Source organism: Uranotaenia lowii, chromosome 1 (genome assembly GCF_029784155.1).
Source record: "Uranotaenia lowii strain MFRU-FL chromosome 1, ASM2978415v1, whole genome shotgun sequence".
NCBI classification, from domain to species: domain Eukaryota; kingdom Metazoa; phylum Arthropoda; class Insecta; order Diptera; family Culicidae; genus Uranotaenia; species Uranotaenia lowii.
The window spans coordinates 62,592,431-62,613,598 of record NC_073691.1 but is presented as its reverse complement, the minus strand read 5'-3'; the positions used below and the strand labels follow the sequence as shown (position 1 = coordinate 62,613,598).

General features: G+C 40.6%; 2 protein-coding genes across 12 annotated transcripts in view; both read left to right on the top strand.

The window, feature by feature from the left end:
- Nucleotides 1-21,168, top strand: part of LOC129739465 (calcium/calmodulin-dependent protein kinase type II alpha chain) — a 205,776-nt gene that overhangs the window by 158,810 nt on the left and 25,798 nt on the right. The gene's annotated exons all lie outside the window — the stretch shown is intronic.
- LOC129760553 (uncharacterized) lies at nucleotides 387-5,572 on the top strand. Its single transcript, XM_055758210.1, has 2 exons — nucleotides 387-2,168; nucleotides 2,489-5,572. Exons 1-2 carry the CDS (start codon nucleotides 387-389, stop codon nucleotides 5,570-5,572), a joined length of 4,866 nt encoding a protein of 1,621 aa, XP_055614185.1.

The following is a 21,168-nucleotide window of genomic DNA, read 5'->3' as shown; positions in this document are numbered from 1 at the left end:
CCCGATCCTGTTAGGTTCGCCAAGGCAATCGGCGCACAGAAGGAGAATATCATCGGAGGAATTGCATGCGACGAGTCGAAATCATAGGATGACACGTGAGCCAAAATTATACTAATAATGTTTGTGTTAGGAATATATGCAAGATGAAATCTATTAATATTTGTCTTTCAAGTTGATGGCGTTGTAGCTTAAGTTAAAGTGCGTTTTTTACCATTGCCTCGCACAAATAAGAGAAAAGCTCTTTCACAATGGCGCCCAACTAGAATTAACCCACATTTTAAATTGTTTTTGTGGTGTTTGATGTGCTGCTGTTTAGTTTATGCAGCATATCTTGAAGTTTCAAAGTTTGGCTATTTGTGTTTAAGATTATAAGACCCTTTTTCAAAATGGATATGGATCCAGCTTGTCTTTCTGAAGACGAGGTGAGCTATGAGCTGGCGCTACGTCACGTAGCTAATTTAAGTTCTCTTCCGAGAAGAGCGAAAGCGTTGAGGCTTAGGCAAATCATGCTAGAGGATGTTAGAAACAATAAAATTTATGATAATTCTTCACACATCATGGATGCGGAGCAAAACATCCGCATATGTCAAGATCGCGTAGATAACTTGCTAGAACGATTAAAAGTAGCTTTTAAATCCGCGGATTACCAATTCATGCGTCAAGCAACTTCGCGTCTTATTCATTATCGTGAACGTTTAGCGATAGTAGAACCACCTTCAAAATTAAACGATACGTACGCAACACTGACTCTTCTAATCCAATGTTCTTTAGAGGACATTGAAGATGTGTTGAGCAACCCGAGAAAAAAAGCAAGTGGGCAAGTGCAAAATGCTAGTGAGGATTATGGTGCAGCAGCAGTGGATCTGAACGTATCCCGGGCCGGCTCGAGCAGAACAGGAACTATTCCAAAGCCTTCCAGAAACAGAACCACAGCCAGCTTGAATCAGCCAGTTGACATCGGGAAGGACCAGCCAGGGCGCAGGACGTCACAATCGGAAGCCAACTCCTTCAGCTCAGACCGTGACAGCACGTACCTAGGGAATTCACCATGGGTGAGCGGAGCTGCCGCAGTTGAAGAACCCGAGCCGAGGAGACAACAGCAGAGGCAACGGCTGTCAGATCGAGAGCGCAACACATATGAATCACAGCATACAGCAACATACCGACGTGACGTTGAAGAAAACAATTTCGACCAGCAGTTTGGCCATCATCGTGGACCTAGAATTAGCGAGAAACTTGGGTATCCGGACGACGAATCCGCTCCTCCTCCGTACGCTTCTAGAGAACGAGTGGAAGAAGCATCAGCGAGGAATGAATACAGCCGATTAAGGGATGAGTTACTGGAGCGATTCATGCGACGGGAACAGGAAGCTTATCAACAGCAGCGTTGGGAGGACCGGCGTTCTTCAAGCAAGGCAATTCACAATTGGCAGATCTTCTACAAAGGCGAAAGAGATGGCGCATCATTGAACGAGTTCATTCAAAGCGTGGAGGTGTTCGCATTGTCCGAAGAGGTTCCTGAGCGTGTGCTGTTGCAGAACATCAAGCACTTACTCAAGGGTGATGCTTTGAAGTGGTATGCTAGAGCGTTTTTAAGAGGCGATTTGAGGTCGTGGGGAGATTTCAAGCGGTTGATCCGGGGAGAGTTCTTACCAAGCAGCTACGCTTACATTTTGAGGGCTGAGGCGTATCATCGGCTCCAAGGAGAGCAAGAAACCTTTAGCGATTTCTTCGCGGATATCTCAACACTGTTTAGTTACGCCAATCCACCTGCGACGGATAGAGAGAAATTGTTCATTATCAAGAAGAACATGAACTCCACATATGCTCCTGTTGCAGCAGCACAGCAAGCAGCATCGGTTGAACAACTAGTAGAAGCATGTAAGGAATTCGATGAGCTTAGAAAGCTTCAACAGCTTCAGCGGCGAATGCTACTTCCGGCAGCATCTCTGTTAGAACCATCGCTTGCCACACCAGTGCCAGTACAACGCGCTAATCGCAATGCTCCGATGAATCAACGCTACGGAAGAGTCAATGTGCTAGAAGAAATGAATAGTCGCAGAAATGAAGAAGCAGTGAGTTCGTACGGTGGATCGTCGGTGAACAACAGTAACAACAAGGTGGAAGAACGTTTGGAGGAACTGATTCATCAGATCGATGCTCTGAGGGTGAGATTCGAACGCAGGGAACACAACACTACAAACACGCGGGAAAATCAATCGCGGCCGGCAGTGTCTAGTCAGGAGCATCCAGAACCACCGAGCGTGAACACTCGACCACCAATGATTTGCTGGAATTGCGACGAGGAGGGACATCGCTTTATGGATTGTTCGAAACCACAAGCGATACTGTTCTGCTATCGTTGTGGACAAAAAGGTTTTTCGTTACGGAGCTGTCCAAGTTGCCGTCATCGCTCGGGAAATGCCCCGGCGGGGAACTAGTAACGGAGGGATCGAATTCCTCGCCATGTTTTGACGATCCTTCCCAGATACCGGATTTCAACAATATCAACTCTTTAGTCATCAATCTCAACAACGACAATCGACCGCATGCAGTAATCGAAGTCCTGGGCAAAAGCATCACCGGTCTCTTAGACAGCGGGGCGAACTGCTCGCTCTTCGGAGGAAGCTTTGTACAGTTAGTGGATCAGCTGAAATTGCGGAAAGGATCATTGGCTGGAGGAATTAAGACTGCAGATGGAACGGAGCACCATTTCCAGACATTTGTTCGTCTACCAATCGCTTACAATGGAAAGACCCGAGTAATCCCAGTATTGCTATTACCGACCCTGCCGGATTGCGTGATTCTGGGAATGAACTTTTGGAATGAATTCGGAGTCAAGGCAATATGCTGTAGTATGAAGTTACAAGACGAAGTTCAAGGCGACGATGAAGAGGAGGTCAACAGTATCGTCGACAACGATGTAACGATTAAGAGGCATCAACAGAAGCAGTTGTCACCGGAACAATCAGTCGTGCTAGAAGCAACAGTAGCGAACTTCCCAACAGCAACAGACGGTCGTCTGGGTCGTACACATCTATACACACATCGCATTGAAATCGGGGATACTCAGCCGAAGAAGCAGCGTTACTACGTCATGTCAAAATACGTTTTGGACGAGGTAAACAAGGAAGTCGACCGAATGATAAAATTGGACGTGATCGAAGAAGCTCGCTTTTCGCCGTGGAACAACCCGCTGGTAGCTGTGAAGAAGAAGACGGGCCAGTACAGAGTATGTCTAGATGCTCGCTACCTAAACTCCATCATGATTAATGAGGGTTATCCAATACCGCAGATTGCAGCTATTATGAACAACCTCAGCGGCTGCAAGTTCATTTCATCGATAGATCTGAAGGACGCATTCTGGCAAATACCTCTAGAAACAGCTTCGAGGCAACTTACGGCCTTTACGGTACCTCAGCGAGGCCATTTTCAGTTTAAGGTGGTTCCGTTTGGGTTGTGCACCGCTAGCCAAGGACTGGAGAGGGTCATGGTAACCATCTTCGCAGATATGGAACCAAAGGTCTTCCACTACCTTGACGACATAATTGTGTGTTCGGAGACCTTTGAAGAGCATATAAAGTTACTTGAAGAAGTGGCCAAGAGACTTCGTGCGGCGAATCTGACAATTTCTGCTGAAAAATCCTGTTTTTGTAGGAAGGAGATAAAATACCTGGGATATGTGTTAAACCAAGATGGCTGGATGGTGGATCCGGAGAAAACAAGCTGTGTAGTCAATTTTCCGATTCCAACAACTAGGAAAGAGGTGCAGCGCTTCATCGGCATGTGCAACTGGTATCGTCGGTTTGTAGCAGACTTCTCGGAGATAGCGGCGCCTCTCACGGAGCTCACGAAAATAAAACACAAGTTTCGTTGGACGGTTGAAGCAGAAGAAGCCTTTCTACGACTCAAATCATCATTAGTATCGACGCCTGTTCTCGCGCCACCGGATTATACAAAGCAGTTTGCGATCGCCTGCGATGCGAGCGATGTGGCTATTGGGGCAGTGCTCACACAGGAAACCGACGGGCAAGAACATCCAATTTGTTACTTCTCGCAAAAATTGACGACGGCGGAGCGGAAATATTCGGTGACGCAGCGGGAGTGTCTGGCAGTAATCAGAGCTATCGAGAAATTCAGAGGATACGTAGAAGGCGTTCACTTCATCGTGTACTGTGACCACTCTGCCCTCAGCTACCTCAAAACGATGAAGAACCCTACAGCGCTGATGTGCAGATGGCTGCTACGACTCAATGCTTTTGATTTTGAGATTCGCTACCGAAAGGGATCGGTAAATGTGGTTCCAGACACGCTGTCCAGGATTGTGGCTTCAGTAGCACTCACTCAAGGTTCGAATGCAGATGGCTGGTATACTAGAATGAAACAGAACGTTAAAGAAACGCCGAACAACTTCGCCGACTTTCAGATCATTCAGGATGAGTTGTATAAGAATTGTACCTTCAAGGATGACGCCGGGAACACTACGCATCGTTGGAAGAAAGCAGTACCCAAGGAAAATCGTGTCGAAATCATGCGGAAATTCCACGACGCACCTTCAGCCGCGCATCTGGGATTTCAAAAGACATTGCAGAAAATTCAGGTACACTTTTACTGGCCAAAGATGAGAGAGGAAATTTCACGGTACGTCAAGCAGTGCAATGTTTGCAAAGGTAGTAAAGCTGCAAACTCCAAGATGATGCCTCAAATGGGGAAGCTGAAGCCAGCACGCACCCCATGGGAACTGATTTCCATAGATTTTGTTGGTCCATTAACACGCTCACGTTCGGGTAACACAGTTATGCTTGTCGTGGTGGATTGGGTTACCAAGTATATCGTCGTTCATCCGATGAAATCAGCGGATTCTTGCAAGATGGTGGAGTTCCTCGAGAATCAAGTCTTCCTGAAGTTCTCGCGTCCAAGAATAATCCTTTCAGACAACGGAAAACAGTTCATCTCTTCTGCCTTCAAATCTCTTTTGAGCAAGCACAACATACAGCACATGCTGACGGCATATTATTGTCCTATGGTGAATAACGCAGAAAGAGTCAATCGAGTCTTGGTAACCTGCATACGATCATTGATTGACGAGGATCATCGGACCTGGGACGAGCATCTGCCTGCAATTTGCGCAGCCATCAACAGTGCCAAGCATGAAGTAACAGGAACCAGTCCGCACGTCGCAAATTTTGGAAGAGAACTAATTCTGCACACCGATTTGTACACTCAGAAAGACCTGAACACCGACGAAGATCCAAAGATCGCTCTGAATATCCGTTTATCCACGATCAAGCGCATACAGGAGTTTGTGATGAAACGAATCCGGAACAACCATGCGAAGTCGAAGGAGCGGTATGATTTACGGAAGAGATCTGTGATATTCAACGTAGGAGATCTGGTATGGCGAAGAACTTTTACCCAGTCGTCTAAGTTGGATCACATAAATCGTAAACTAGATCCGAAGTTCCTGCCAGCGATAGTGAAAGCAGTACTCGGTACCAACCTGTACACCCTTGAAGATGTGTCAACCGGGAAAAGAGGTCAGTACCACGCTAAGGATATCAAAGCAGACTAAGAACGATTTTGAAGCTATGTAAGCATTGACGCTGACCACGAGCTCACTTGGAGCAGAAAACACGAAATGGAGAAGGCTGAAGGACCAACATCATCTTTGAAACCTCGCCCCAACAACTCGGAGCAAATTATGCAGAATTCTTCCATTCAAACAACTCAACGGAACACAGCTGATGCCAATTCGTCGCTAGTACACCGACGAACACGAAGAAGGAGACATGAAGGAGACAACGGCCTTGCGTGGGACCAGCGTCAGCTGCACGGACTCTGAGAACTCCGCCATGCAGTTCTTCAGAATTTGGGGAGGGCCGGCAACCTTGCGTGGGATTGCCGCCACTCAGTGTCCTGAAAGCAATCCTGTCATCAACAGCAGCGTTATCGCGCTTGGGATAGTAGCACTGGTGAGTCACCGAAGCCAGGCGCTACACACCACGTCGCTGCAATTGAAACGATTGTCAGGACACCAAAAACTACAAAAACGAATTGCAGGAACATATTCAAGCTATGTAAGCAGACTTTAAGTTGCAGACCACGAGCTCAAGACGCCACCTAAATACGAAATGATGATGGCTGACGGATCAACATCTATCTCACTCTGGAAACCTCGCCTCTCATACTCTTCGGAGAAACAGTCATCGTTGAAATTCCAGGCAGCATCATGAAGAACCTCCGAAGTCATCGAACAACCGAAAGCGAAAATCCGTCACACTACCAACGGCACGAGGCATCAAGACAACGAAGAAAAACTACGGAGGAAAATCGTCATCGAACAACATGTGCAGCCAAGAGACGTATTCAACAAACCTTCGAACATGACAGAATATCGAATGTAACGACACACCGAGTTCGACAACACCCAAATACTTCAAGTCTGGAACCCGTCACTTCGCATTCCCAGCAAAGGAACCGGCGATGAAAAGTCACACCACAGAAGCGAAGCGACGCAGGCACATCCCGAAAACGACATTTCATCGAATACAGCACTGCACTGCAAGTTGTGAGGGGTAGACATCATGACGGCCGCTACCGCCATATCGACTTCAGTGTAGGCTGTGAAACCTCCAAAGCACTCATCTATTTGTCTATCCAGCTATGTACGCAGTACAATCACTGACGACAAAGAGCATCATGCCGCTAAAATAAGCTCTGACCAAGATTGGAGGCCACGAACCACTAAATAACCCTCATCTTTGGTACAGCTGTTCAATTTGGATACAAATCTCACTTGCTAAGAAAACATGATGAAGAATTTAAGCCTCAACAACGCAATTTAACACAACTTAGTCTTAAACACTATCCATTGGGTCAAGTCGAATTAAGTACGGTTTGGGGGTCGTCAGGACAAATAATCAAAAGCAACGCGATCTAGGGGCGCGGAATAACCTCTATCTTGGACTCCTGGCGATTTGGGAACTAAATACTCCCTTTCCTATTGCCTTGCTTAAAATCTTTTGTAGATTAGTTTAAATGCCAAACTTTTATTGCTATTTGTTAGATGTTAAATCGGCTAGTTTTAGAAAATTAAGTTAGCACGATTTGAGTTAAATGTTTCATGGGATCAATCAGTTGCTGTATTCAGAGACATTTGGCCACCATGAGATGGCGTTCAGATCACCGTTTAGGCACACATAGTTGCCGTAGTTAGCAGTTCAGCTGCTGTCTAGTGTCTGCAGTTCAGCTGCCGTTCAGTTTTGCAGTTCAGCTGCACTTTCGAAGTTAAGCTTCGCATGGGATCTACTCACACCCTCTGATCTGTAAAGTCTTCACGCGCAGGACAAAAGCGTAAGCGGAGAGTTTTTTGTGAGGTTCTTCTAAGCCTCACAAAAAACTCTGATCCCATGATAGGATTGTGTTACAGTTTTGTTTTTATGCATATATTCAGCACGCATTTATCATTCATTAAAACCACGGAAAGAAATTGGCTACCAAGTCCCCACAGTGTGGACATGTTTAGCTGAAATTGAAGGTACCCCTCGCCAAGCAGCGTAAACAGTATCAACACACAAGCTAGTTTTTCGCCAGAGTGTGAAAAGAAAAAAAGTGACGTGTCAGGTCGGGAAGTGCCGTTCCTACACAGCGGACCTGAAAGTGCACGTGTTCAGCGACGAAACATCCAGCATCAGAAGACCGTGACGGAACCACGGCTAAAAAAGAAAGCCGCGGATACTTGGGCCCTAGACTCGTCGAATTAACACCTTCGCCCACAGCTGCTGGTCTATCCATCGGAGCCGGAGGCACGATTGCCGTCAATATAATCAAGACGGGGTGCAAGCAAACCAGCATGTTAGCTGACTAAGCTACTCAGCTATTACGCCACCCCCAAGATTGATCGGCTGATTTACACACGACAAACTTCCACGTGTTAAATGCCAGAAAAAGCAGCCCCTTCCTTTGGGGCTTTTTTCTACGGCTTATTTTCTACCAGCAGTTGCAGTTCGAGGACTTGGTCGCACACGAAACACGTCACTGGCAGGGGTCCTTCCCACGAGGGAAAAGCAGACTGTTTTCCCACGAACGAGACTATCTCAATCCGGACTTCCAGAGCCCGAACACTTGCCGGGTCTATTCCGGGTCGATACCACACATCCGCGGAAGACGGAACTCAGATGCACGGAAACTCTTTGGACTGGATACAATTGCATGTCAGCAGCACTTTGCCGAACGTGTTGGTGAATCGCCACCGCGAGACTCTCCGTGTCGGAACGAAGCCTGCTGGGCTTCTACGCAGGTCACTAACGAGCACATCACCGGCAGGATCCGGAAGTCCGGTGCCCGATCCTGTTAGGTTCGCCAAGGCAGTTGGCGCACAGAAGGAGAACATCACCGTCAGGATCCGAAAGTCCGGTGCCCGATCCTGTTAGGTTCGCCAAGGCAATCGGCGCACAGAAGGAGAATATCATCGGAGGAATTGCATGCGACGAGTCGAAATCATAGGATGACACGTGAGCCAAAATTATACTAATAATGTTTGTGTTAGGAATATATGCAAGATGAAATCTATTAATATTTGTCTTTCAAGTTGATGGCGTTGTAGCTTAAGTTAAAGTGCGTTTTTTACCATTGCCTCGCACAAATAAGAGAAAAGCTCTTTTACAATCTGTGCAGAAATGTTCCACATTAAAATTAGGGGCGAAGACGACGTTGTTAACAAACAGAAAGATTCAATTAATTTCAAATCAGCATACAACTCCATTTTACCAAAGATCAAGACACTGATAGATCAATGTAAACATAACATCAAAAACAAACAAAAGACAGCGAATAACAATACGACGATCGATAGATAAAGTAAGATAATTAGTTCTTGTAAAATGGAAAACTATACAATTAAAAAATTTAATTTTAAGCTCCACTGAGGAGGAGCGAAACGCCAAAAGTAACTCGAAACGTTTGGACCAACTGGCAAGTAATTTCGTTTTTCGCCGAAAAAAAGTCGATAAAAACAACAAATAATTGACTTTCTGTGTTTTGTTTTTCCATAATTGAAACTTGTCCTCAAAGCCTAGAATTTTTTCCAACGAACGGAAAGAACCTCGTTTTTTTAATTGAAGTTCTGTATTGGATCATTGCATTGAGATGTTGAGCAAGGTTGTCGAAATCACATAAAAATATTCAACTTTACATATTTTTAGGCAACTATCTCCAAAAATACATGCTTGATTCTGAAAAAAGCATCACGGATAATCCCCAAATATCTTTTGGGTCGAATCACAGAATTTCAGATATCTATTGTTTTTATCAAAAACTAATAGTTTAATGCCAGCTGATTCATGTTAATACAAAATCTAAAATCTTTCACCCGTCACAAACGTTCGTTTTTTCGTCAATATTCAGAAATGAATAATATTTCTCAAGGTTTTGATTTGATTTTTTTTGCCGGTATTTCAATGCTAACAGAACAAGCCTTTTTACCGAATTAGATGGAAAATTATCTGCTGAGCATATTTTTTACCATACTACTTTATTTTTGCTTGAAACGAAAACGACTTCACTAACAGACTTCGAAATTGATCGTGTGTAGCTTTTCAAAGGGGTAGGAGTTAAATAATTAGGAAAAATGTATCCTGAATTTAAAAAAAATTCAATATTACTTTATATAAAAAAAACAATATTTGCATTTATGCCTTGAACAGAACAGAATAAATGCTTAAAGAGCCAGAAAAAGTAAACAATCTCAAAGATTGTGGAGCAAATGCAGATAAGTGCGTATTTTAATCAAGTCATATAAATTTTCCTAACAATCTATTGTAGAAAAATAGTTGATGCATAAAAATTTGATGGGCTTGTGATATAGCTCAGTTGGCAAGTCTGTTGTCTCCTGAGCCGATGTCCGCGAGTTCGAGCCCAAGATTAAACATCGAACACAGTTGTACCGGATAGTTTTTCAATAACGATCCGCGAACTGCAACGTTGATAAAGTCGCGAATGCCATAAAGATGGTAAAACAACTATAATCGAAACAAAAAAAAAATAAAAATTTGCTCATGTCCCAAACTGACCCTTTGTTACGACTTTTTTTTTAATCAACTTATTTAAATGATAACAAAACATTTGATTTGACATCAGTCCCTATACACTGTTTTATGTAAATTTAATATTCCATCTGCAAAATTATTTCAGTGCAGTAAAATGCTCATGCAAATTGAAAAAGTTTACTTATTTTTGAGTTCTTTTCCAGGTACTCTGGAACCAACTTTTTTTACCATGCTTGGAAAGTTTTGTCTTCTATTTGACCCAACTGTGGCTGTGTGGTGGCGGCTTATAGAATACTACCACTGGGATACTGGTCCACGTCGTAAAAGGCGACTTATCCAGTACTTCCCATATGCGTTAGTCATTCTTCAAATGCGACTATCACATTGGGAGGGGGGAATCTTGGCTTGGTTCCAAGCCAAGTTTCTTCAGGGAGGATTCACCAATTGTGCTTATTGCTAATAATGCGCATGCACGAGTTGTATTCTCCTAAATTTTGTAAACACCCGCTTCAAGGTAGTTCTGTGCCTGCGGGCCCCAAAGTGGGGGTAGGAGGGTGTATAATAATCCTATCTTAAGCAGAACGTTGTTAAGGTCTGCACTATAGCCAGGCACTGGTGCAAAGGGCCGTATTTTTCCTGGCAACTCGTGGGATTCAGATTATACACACGATTTTAAAATTTTCATCCTGTATGGGATACCCCGCTTCATGCGTCGATATGATGGTGCAGGGGTTCTTGTGTGTGATGGGAATATGTGTGGAATTCTTTGATAGAAATGCTTTCTATTAAGGTTGCACAGATAAATCTGCGGCACAAAAGAACCGCTACACTGAACTTATGTCGTTTAATCCTTAATGGAACTGCATCAATCGCCTTGGTCCAAGAACCCTATTTCCGAAATGGAACTTTTTACTTAGGGAATTTGCTCAAACCAAACTTTACTGTGTTCAGTGTAATTGGAATGACTAATGCCCGAATAATGCCTCGGGCATGTATATTGATAAACAATTCTTTAAATGCAACACTTATACCCAATCTAACAACAAGAGATATTTGCGTCGTTCAGGTTTCGCTGCCTGATAGAAAATACGTCTACTGTTCAGCATACTCACCATATGAACAATCATCCCCTACGGATGATTTAAAAAATGTCATTTCATTCTGTGAATCACAAAATATACCTCTTGTAATTGGCTGTGATGCCAATGCCCATCATTTTGTATGGGGTAGCTCAGATATCAATCTGAGAGGCTTAAATTTAATGGAATATTTAAGCAGCACTGATTTAGAAATTCTAAATGTAGGAAATAAACCAACTTTTGTTAGGTGTGACAGAGAAGAGGTGATTGACATCACACTTTGTTCTAGAACAATTTCTCAGGAAATTTCAAATTGGCATGTGCCTAACGAAGAATCGATTTCTGACCACAGGTTTATCTATTTTGAACACTCAGGTGAGTTTTTAGAAACAATTACATTCAGAAACCCAAGAACAACTAATTGGGACCTATATTTGGAGCATCTTGCTACTAAATTTCATGGATATACACCTGAAATTACTTCTCCTCTTGAGTTGGATGAAGTGGTTGCAAAAACCACCGAAATTATTTTGAATTCTTATGAAGAAGCGTGTCCCTTACGAACGTTGAAATTCAACAAAAACAGTACACCATGGTGGAACTCAAATCTCAGTAAATTACGAAAAAACTGCAGACGCTCTTGGAACCGAAGGCGCACGGAAGGTTTTGATGCTTTCAAGTTGGCTCGCAGAGCTTACCGGAAAGCAACAAGAGCTGCCGAACGCTCAAGTTGGCAGAGCTACTGCACAAACATTTCAAGCTTGCACGAAGCAAGTAGGTTAAATAAAGTCTTAGCCAAATCAAAAGATTATCAGGTTTCATACCTTAAAACCCCTAGTGGTGATTATACATCAAACGACGAAGAAACATTAAGTTGTCTATTCAATACTCACTTTCCAGGATGTGTTGATCAAGATTCATCGATAGAGCCTGAGTTCTTTTCTGGAAGTCTAGATTCCTTGCATTTTGCTCGGAAAATAGTTACTACAGAATCGATCAAATGGGCAATCGATGGTTTTGCTCAATACAAATCTCCTGGTAGTGACGGTTTATTTCCAGTTTTGCTTCAAAAAGGTTTCGATCATTTCAAACACATATTAAGAGAAATAATGATAAGCAGTTTTGCTCATGGATATATTCCTAAACTTTGGCGGCAGATAGCCGTGAAATTCATCCCAAAAGGGGGACGATCATCATACGACGAAGCCAAAAGCTTTCGTCCTATTAGTCTAAGTTCATTTCTATTAAAAGCACTTGAACGTTTAATTGATCATCATATCAGGCAAGAATGCCTTGTCCAACATCCGCTTAATGCGACACAACATGCATACCAAACAGGAAAATCAACATTAACTCTTCTGCACAACGTAGTACACAATATTGAAAATAGTTTTTCACAGAAAGAATCATGTCTAGGAGCATTTCTAGACATAGAAGGAGCATTTGATAATGTCTCGTTTACATCAATAATGGATGCGGCACTACTTCATGGAGTGCCTAGTGTTATAACTAACTGGATTAGCGCAATGCTAAGTAACAGGAATCTTCATTCGTCTTTAAGACAGGCTTCAATAACAAAAGTTAGCACACGTGGTTGCCCACAGGGAGGTGTACTATCACCTCTTTTGTGGAACCTAGTTGCAGACGGCTTGTTGAGAAAACTCAATGACCGTGGAATACCAACCTATGGATTCGCAGATGATTATCTTCTGCTGGTAAGAGGTTTGTGCATAAGCACATTATTTGATATAATGCAACAAGCTCTGCGCTCTGTTGAACGATGGTGTTCTCATGTAGAACTGTCAGTTAATCCTCTAAAAACTAATATTGTATTATTTACTAAAAAACGTATCACCCGCGGGGTGCGCCCTCTGCTGTTTTATGGTTCCGAAATCACCGTGTCTGATCAAGTTAAATATTTGGGTGTCATTCTTGACTCCAAATTAAACTGGTCTGATCACATCGAATTCAGAATCAAAAAAGCATGCATGGCCTTCGGACAATGCCGACGTGCAATCGGGAAAAACTGGGGACTCAAACCCAAACATATTCACTGGATTTACTCCACAATAGTAAGACCAATTCTGGCCTATGGGTGTCTAGTGTGGTGGCAGAAAGGAGAAGTTGCAACAGTTCGGACTAAACTAAATCACCTTCAAAGAATGTGTCTTTTGGGGATGTCCGGATCGTTCACTACAACTCCTACTGCAGCACTAGAGGCTCTGTTTTCTATCAAACCTCTACATTTGTTCCTAAAACAGGAAGCCTTCTCATGTGCTTTTCGTCTACAGGCAGTTGGTCTCTGGCTGTCAGGAAATATCGAAAGATCATCGAGTCATACAAATGTGTGGCCTGAATTAGTTAGATTAAACAAGTTTAATCTAGCGCCAAACGATTTAACACTCTCGAGTAGTTTTCCCTACATGGGGTTTAAAGTCAAATTTCCTTCTCCTCAAGAATGGTTATCAGGTTTCGTAGAGGACCAAATGTCCTCTCATATTGTATTCTATACTGACGGTTCATTATCAAACGGCCGTGCAGGTGCAGGAATTTACTGTCACGAGTTGAACATAGAATATGCTCAACCTCTAGGAAAATATTGTACAGTCTTTCAGGCTGAGCTATATGCTATTATGTATGGAGTGCAAATTGCACTTCAAAAGAAGATTATGTTCAGAACAATTTATTTCTGTTCAGATAGCCAAGCAGCTATCCAATCACTCAGTGCTTCCAGTTCTAGATCAAAACTGGTAATCGCATGCCGGAAAGCAATCGAAGAACTTGCTGAAGGCAATGGATTAAACCTTCTATGGGTACCCGGACATAAGGGAATTTTTGGAAACGAATGCGCCGACGAACTCGCTAGAGCTGGATCGGAAAAGGAATTTTACGGACCAGAGCCGGCTGTCCCAATATCACCACACCCATAGAAGAGGTTGCAAAAATCCAATGCCTATTTAGCACATCTCTGTGCCGATAATGCGTTGAAATGTGCACTGTGCCGAAGATGATATGTTTGAAAAACCGTAACTGGCATAAGGACTCGGCTCCCAACTAAAATGATGCATGACCACTACATTCAAGCAAAACAAGAAAAACATTTTATGGGATTTCGTTCCTATTGGATAATTCATCCCAGAAACAAGAAAATAAAAATATAAACCACAGCGCCCGTAGGGAGAATCGAACTTAAATCACTAATTAAATGGTCTTGCCAGACCGACATCTTAACCAGTGTACTATTTGAGCTTCATGCAGGAAGAGGGATATTTGTCATAGGCATTCTGCCACCGATCAATCACAAAAGAAACGCACGACAGTGGCTTCCCGGCGTTTGGCCTCCTTTCAAGGTATTCATTTGTCTTGCGATGGAAACGGGAAAGGGAACGGGAGTGAAGGAAACGGGAAACCCATTGAATGAGAACTGTGCTTTGCTTACTGCCTGCTATTACATACACACGCTACATATACACAGCTGCTAAAGCCGGGCAGCTTGGCCGGTGTTGTTTGCCGGTAAATTGAAGGAATGTTTTTGTTGTTGCTTTTGCTACATACACACGCACAGCTTAGCCGTGTATGCCGGTTGATTGAATTAGAAGGAAGTTTTTGTTGTTGCTTTTGCTACATTCACACGCACAGTGCTCGGTTCGCTGGCTGCCTGGTGTTGGCCGGTATTTATTTCCATCCTTCTTCGTCTTGTGATGCGATAGGGAGGGACGTGAAAGCGTTTTTATTTTGTTTCTTTCAGACATACGCAATTCGGTTAACTTGGGAGATTAATGCCGGTGGGAGCAAATCGAATCAGCACCGATCGCGTTATCTTCTTGTACCAATGATGCTATGTAATTGACTACACGCCATTGGCACAGAGGCTGAATTTTGGGTGCATGTTGGTTCAGAAACCAAATTCAAACTTGGTCCTCTAACCAGCATAAACGATACTGGGAAGAGTTGGACACTTGTCGCCAAACTAAATTATTTTTAGAAAAACCATCTCCAATCATATCGAGTTACTTGTTAACTTTAAATAAATCTCATTGCAGCATCTTGATCAGAGCACTCTCCGGTCATTGTAAACTCAACTATCACATGCACAACATTCAGCGTGCTGAATCTCCAGTATGTGGTAGTTGTGAATCAGATGTGGAAGATCCCTTCCATCTTATATGTAACTGTCCCTCATTTGCCAGACTACGTTTTCGTACTCTGGGATCTTATGCTTTAAGCGAATCTGAGTTTAAGAAATTAAACTTAAAAAACATTCTATCATTCCTTATCGAATGTAGAAAAGAGCTTTAATGCTAATAATCCCTAGTGGAAAGGCTTTATGCCATCTTAAATAGATTGAATTTATTTCTTCCTTTTATAGGTTTTTCAGGTTTCTCAGGTAAATGATGAAATCTTGGATAAAAAAAAAGGCTAGGCACAATTTTCCCGTTTGTTTGGATAACGTGCCGCTATTAAGCCTACCCCATTCTGATACCTGATACCTGAAATGCTCATGCAAATTGAAAAAGTTTACTTATTTTTGAGTTCTTTTCCAGGTACTCTGGAACCAACTTTTTTGACCATGCTTGGAAAGTTTTGTCTTCTATTTGACCCAACCGATATCGTTTCTAAAAAAATGGTTTTAAACGAAATTATGTTGAAAAATCTTGGTAACGTTTCATTTGTCTCATATTTTATATACTCAGATCATTTTTATCGCTGAACCTTGATATTTTTCTGTACTGGAAAGTTTAAAATTGTTGAGTATTTTTGCAAATGTACATTCCTCTAGATAATCCATTAATAGTATTCTAGCACGAAAACTTTTCATTAAATACTTATCTTAGCTTAGCTTGATTGACTCTTCAGATCCACCTTTAATCATTGAATCCGAAATGCTTAACATTTTCGTTATGTGGAAAATATCGTCATAGAAATGAATAGGTACGTTTCAAATTCCATGATCGCAGGCGTGACTCAGTAGAACGAGTTCCACATCGCCAATGGTTGTTACTTCGTGATTGACCGAGGCCATCAGTTTTGTTCAGAGATCAAATAAATGCAGCCTGGGATTGGCAGCATATTCACACACAATGCTCAAGCCTGATGCTCTCTATTTTAACATCAATAACGGCGCCGGCCACGTCCTAGTAGTGAGTGGATGGATTGTAAAGGTAGAAAGGGAAGATCAATTTTGTGCTTTGGGACCGAGATAATTTTTGCATCCTAGCAAAACAATTTTGGTTTGGAGTTGGGTTAAAGGATTGATCGGGGGGCACGTTTGACTAGTGTGATCAAAACTATCAAGCCTATTTTTCTACCATCCAATTGTTGCCTAATGATGTTCGTTTATATCTCTAATATAATTCATCTTCTTAATTTCACATTAAGTGACACCACTGAAACTTGAAAATTTAAAAAAAAAATTGCCATCATTTTGAAATATTTTTAAGAGGTTTATTTCCAATTACCAAATTACCAATTACAAATGTTGCCTTACTGTTTCAACTGAATAATAAAACACAAAGATTGTGTTGAATTGATTGATTTGATTACTTTTGAACGGTTCTTTTTTGGTTGACGGGTCGACAAATCATGTAATTCCAACAATTTTCTCAATAATTTGAAAATTAAATAAAATGGTGCAAACAAATTACGTTTACATTGATTATATTATATCGATCCTTTTAATGTTATCACGTTAAAAGCTTTTAAATTGTTCATGATTTTTCTTCTTCAATGGCTTTCATGCTTAAAATAAGAACAGATAATGGGAGAAATTCGTTGATTTTTAATTTTATTATGTTATTTGGAAATTATATCAATGCCTAAATGCAGGAAAGTAAAAAGATGCAATTATTTTCTAATGCTTATCTCATTGGAAAGACTTTTTATTCTCTATGCTTCTGTTTTAATTAATTTTACCTTCATTCTTAAATCTACAACAATTGCCTTAAGTATTTGATTTAAATAAAATTTCATTTATTTTGCTACATTACTAATCGATTTTTTTTAATAACTGTAAAATTTTATAAATAATTATGATTAAGCTGTAATATCTTTCTATATGGAGTTATGGCTGTTTTTACCCTCAATTCCTCTACATTTTTTCTGAAATCATTGAAAAATGTAGGGGAATTGAGGGTAAAAACAGCCATAACTCCATATTTCAAAGCGTGCGGTGGCTCAAACAGCCTTCATTAGATTCCTCGGAAAAAATTGCATAAGATAAGTCTCGTTTGGTAAGAAGTTTTCAAGTCCGATCATGATTTTTCTGAACTTTTTGAAAAATGAAAGGGAATTAAGGGTAAAACAGCCATACCTCCTGTTACCGGTGCGTGCGGTGTGTCAAATAGGCTTCGTTGCATTCCTCAAAAAAATCACACATGATACGTTTCATTTGGTTCAAAATTATCACGTCCCAACATGCTTTTTCTGAGCTATTTCAAAAATGTTGGGAAATCGAGGGTAAAACAGCCATAGCTCCTGTTCCCAATCCGTGCGGTGGCGCAAATAGGCTTCGATGGATTTCTTAGAAAAAATTACATAGGATACAATCCATTTGGTTCAAAATTTTCAAGTCCGAACATGCTTTTTTTCTGAAATCATTGAAAATGTAGGGGAATTGAGGGTAGAAACAGCCATATCTCCATTTTCCAAAGCGTGTGGTGGCTCATATAGTTTTTATTGGATTCCTCGGAAAAAAATCACACAAGATACGTCCCAATAGATTCAAATTTTTCAAGGCCGAACATGCATTTTCTTAACAATTTGAAAATTTGAGGGGAATTGAAGGTAAAATAGCCATAACTTAATTTTCCGAAGCGTGCGGGGGCTCAAACAGCCTTCATTCGATTTCTCGGAAAACCCACACAACATACAACCCATTTAGTTCAAAATTTTCAAGTCCGAACAAGCTTTTTTCTAAAATAATTGAAAAATAAAGGGGAATTGAGGGAAAGATCAGCCATAACTCCATTTTCTGATGCGTGCGGTGGCCAAAACAGCCTTCATTCGATTCCTTAGAAAAAATTACACACGATAGGTCTGTTTTTGTTCAAAATCCTCTGGTTCGAATCAGTGTTTTTCGGGAATGTTTACAAAATATAAGGAAATTAGGGGTTAAAAAGACACTATATCTCCGTTCGTAAGCTTGTGCGGCGTTTGAAACTATGTCCAATCGATTCTCCGGAAATTTTCACAAAAGGAAAGTATGATTTCATAGATTTGGGTTATGTAGGACGACGGATATTGAATTTCTTGCCGTTTTGTACACTTTTTTCCCCATTGTGTAATGATTTTAAAATATTGTCCTCGTCTTTTAAATGCACGTAGTTAACATCAATGATATTTTAGGAAAGTAAATATACCTGAGTTTAGTTGGTAGAAAATGTAAATTGGCACATTTTCTTTAGGTAGTTTAATTACAATAACAATAGTAACGATAAGTAGTTTCGATTTTTTTGGTTAATGCTTGCATAATCGATAATCATAACTGACCATAAAAAAAAAACAAAAAAAACAACATTTTTTCGACTTTGTGCCAAATGCTCATCCGCAGCTATCCGCAGCTGGACTCACGTTCCGCAGATAGTATAGATTCCAAACTAAACTGTGATGATGGTCTCTTGAGACTGCTGGGCCCTGCTCGTTAGATATAAACCAACTTAGGCCGGAAAATACATTTTTTCCAATAATTACCCATATTTTGCTAATTTAAATTAACCGTGTAACCTTTCAATCAAACCCATTTCAAAGTTTAGACAATTACCTTTCCAACGGCGTATTACATTCAAAAATTGGACCATTATTCGCTGAGAAAATTGCATTTGTTTAAAATGCATTTTTTCCACAATTTTCACAATTTTGCTAGGTCTGATGTCTGTGGCGCAATGAGTTTTCATCACAGACGGCTGAAATTTTGGGAATCTAGGTTTGAATTCTCTGGCTATCAAATGGTATACAAGACACGTCATTCAATGCAAGTAAATTTTTCGATTTATGGCCACCACTTTCCCCATAGTGAGATGTAAACTGGTCAAGCTGTAGCTCTATAATTCAGTTGACTTCATCAAGTTGAATTCGCTGCTAGATTATACGGCAGAAAACGCTCATCGTGCGTAATGTTAAAGTAAATGTGAAAAGATGATAAGGAGATTTCTTTTTTGTGAAAAATTATTACTATAGGAAGTACGAAAAAAATCCTCTTGAAAATTTATTCAAGAAAATACGTACTTTTGTAGAAAAGAGGGGTGCTTATTATGTCCCGGGTGCTTGTTATGCCCTTATCTCCCCTACTCGGTCAAAACCTCTAAAATTAATGTTTTTTTTAATATTATTATAAATCATCACTTATTTATCATCAATTAAAATATGTCTTATATTTATAACGTCCTAAGTTTGTCGGAAAAGCTGGTGTTCAGTCTTTTTAAGTTGGTCCGGGAGGCGTATCATCAGACTTTTTTACCGCAGCTACTCAAAAACTCATATAACTCATAACTATAACTCATAACTTATTCTACCGATTCAAACGCCGAAAATTCGCTTTCTCGATATCAAACACTTCTAAACATTGCACCACAATCAAACTTTTTGAACTCTGAACCAATCCGGTTTCTAAAATTTACACTCAAAATATTCTAAAGCAAAGAACCTAAAAAAGTGCGACCGCTCCCGGACACGGCCTGCTGCCTTTTTTTTAAATCCATTAAAAGTATTCAAGCACAAAAACTTTTGATCTGTTGAATAACTATGTTAGCGAATTTTCAAACCCTTTTTTTATGTTACTAGCTGACCCGGTGTGCTTTGCTACACCTTTCAAAAACAAATGATGTTTTCAGAAATTATTCAAATTTTTATTGTTTTGTTGGCGTTCACTTCACTCCCTGCTGAATGAAGGTCGTGATCTTTAATAATCATACCCATTTTTTTCGTTCCCAAGAATCCTCTTATATCAATATAGTTCCATTGGTTGATAAGTTTTTAAACTTTACAACAAAATTTATATGGAGCCCCCTCCTTTCTTCCCCTCTCTACACTGTAAAGCGTAAGATCTTTAACAATCGCAGAAACATCTTGAAAAAGCTTATCAATTATTTCTAGATCAATGTTTTTTTTTAAATAACGAAGTGATAAGAAAGCAAACATAACTCAACTTTTCTAAAGAAAGGAAAGAGGGTAGAACAGAAAATGATAAATCATTTCTTAGGTCTAATCAATAAATTAATGTAAATTGTAGTCAATCAGTAAATCAATGTTTAAAAATTGTGAAACAGAACTTTCCCAGATAAACATTTTGTATTGTCCTCTAAAAAGGCTTGTAATCATTTAAAGCATTGTTCCTTTCATGTTACAGTTTATATGGAACGGTTTATGTGTATTATTCTGTAGTTGATAAAAAACAAGGCTCCAATGAATGTTAGCTTGATATTTTGAATTGTGTGTGTGAATTAAAAACTTTTTTATAGAAAAAAGTAAATGTTAATTCATTGATTTTGTTATTTAAAAAAATATTCCTAGTTGAACTGAAAACTTTTTATAAATATATCAAGTAATTTCCTTTATTGATCAGATAATATAGATCATTTAACAGTAATTTTTAAAATTCTACCAGGAAATATAGAAAATTTATTATAGAAAACTTAAATCGTTACACTTGTCAAAAGTGTCTCCTGATCATATCCTTGCACCCAACGCTCCAACCCCAATTTTTTTGCTAGGATGCAGAGGTGACCTCGGTCCTAAAGCGCAACATTGTTCTTTCATCCCTTTCTCTCTTTTCCAATCTATCTATTGACTACTAGGACGTGGCCGGCGCCGTTATTGATGATTAAAGAGAGAGCATCAGTTTTGGGCATTGTGAATGTGCTGTCAGTCCCAGACACCTTTCATTTGACCTTTGAACAAAATTGGTGGCCTCGGTCAATCACGGAGTAGCAACCATTGGCGATGTGGAATTCGTTCTACTGAGCCACGCCTGCGATCATGGGATTCGAAATGCATTTAACCAACGAAGAGTTAAAAAACCTATTGATGAAATTGAACGGAATTGTTCA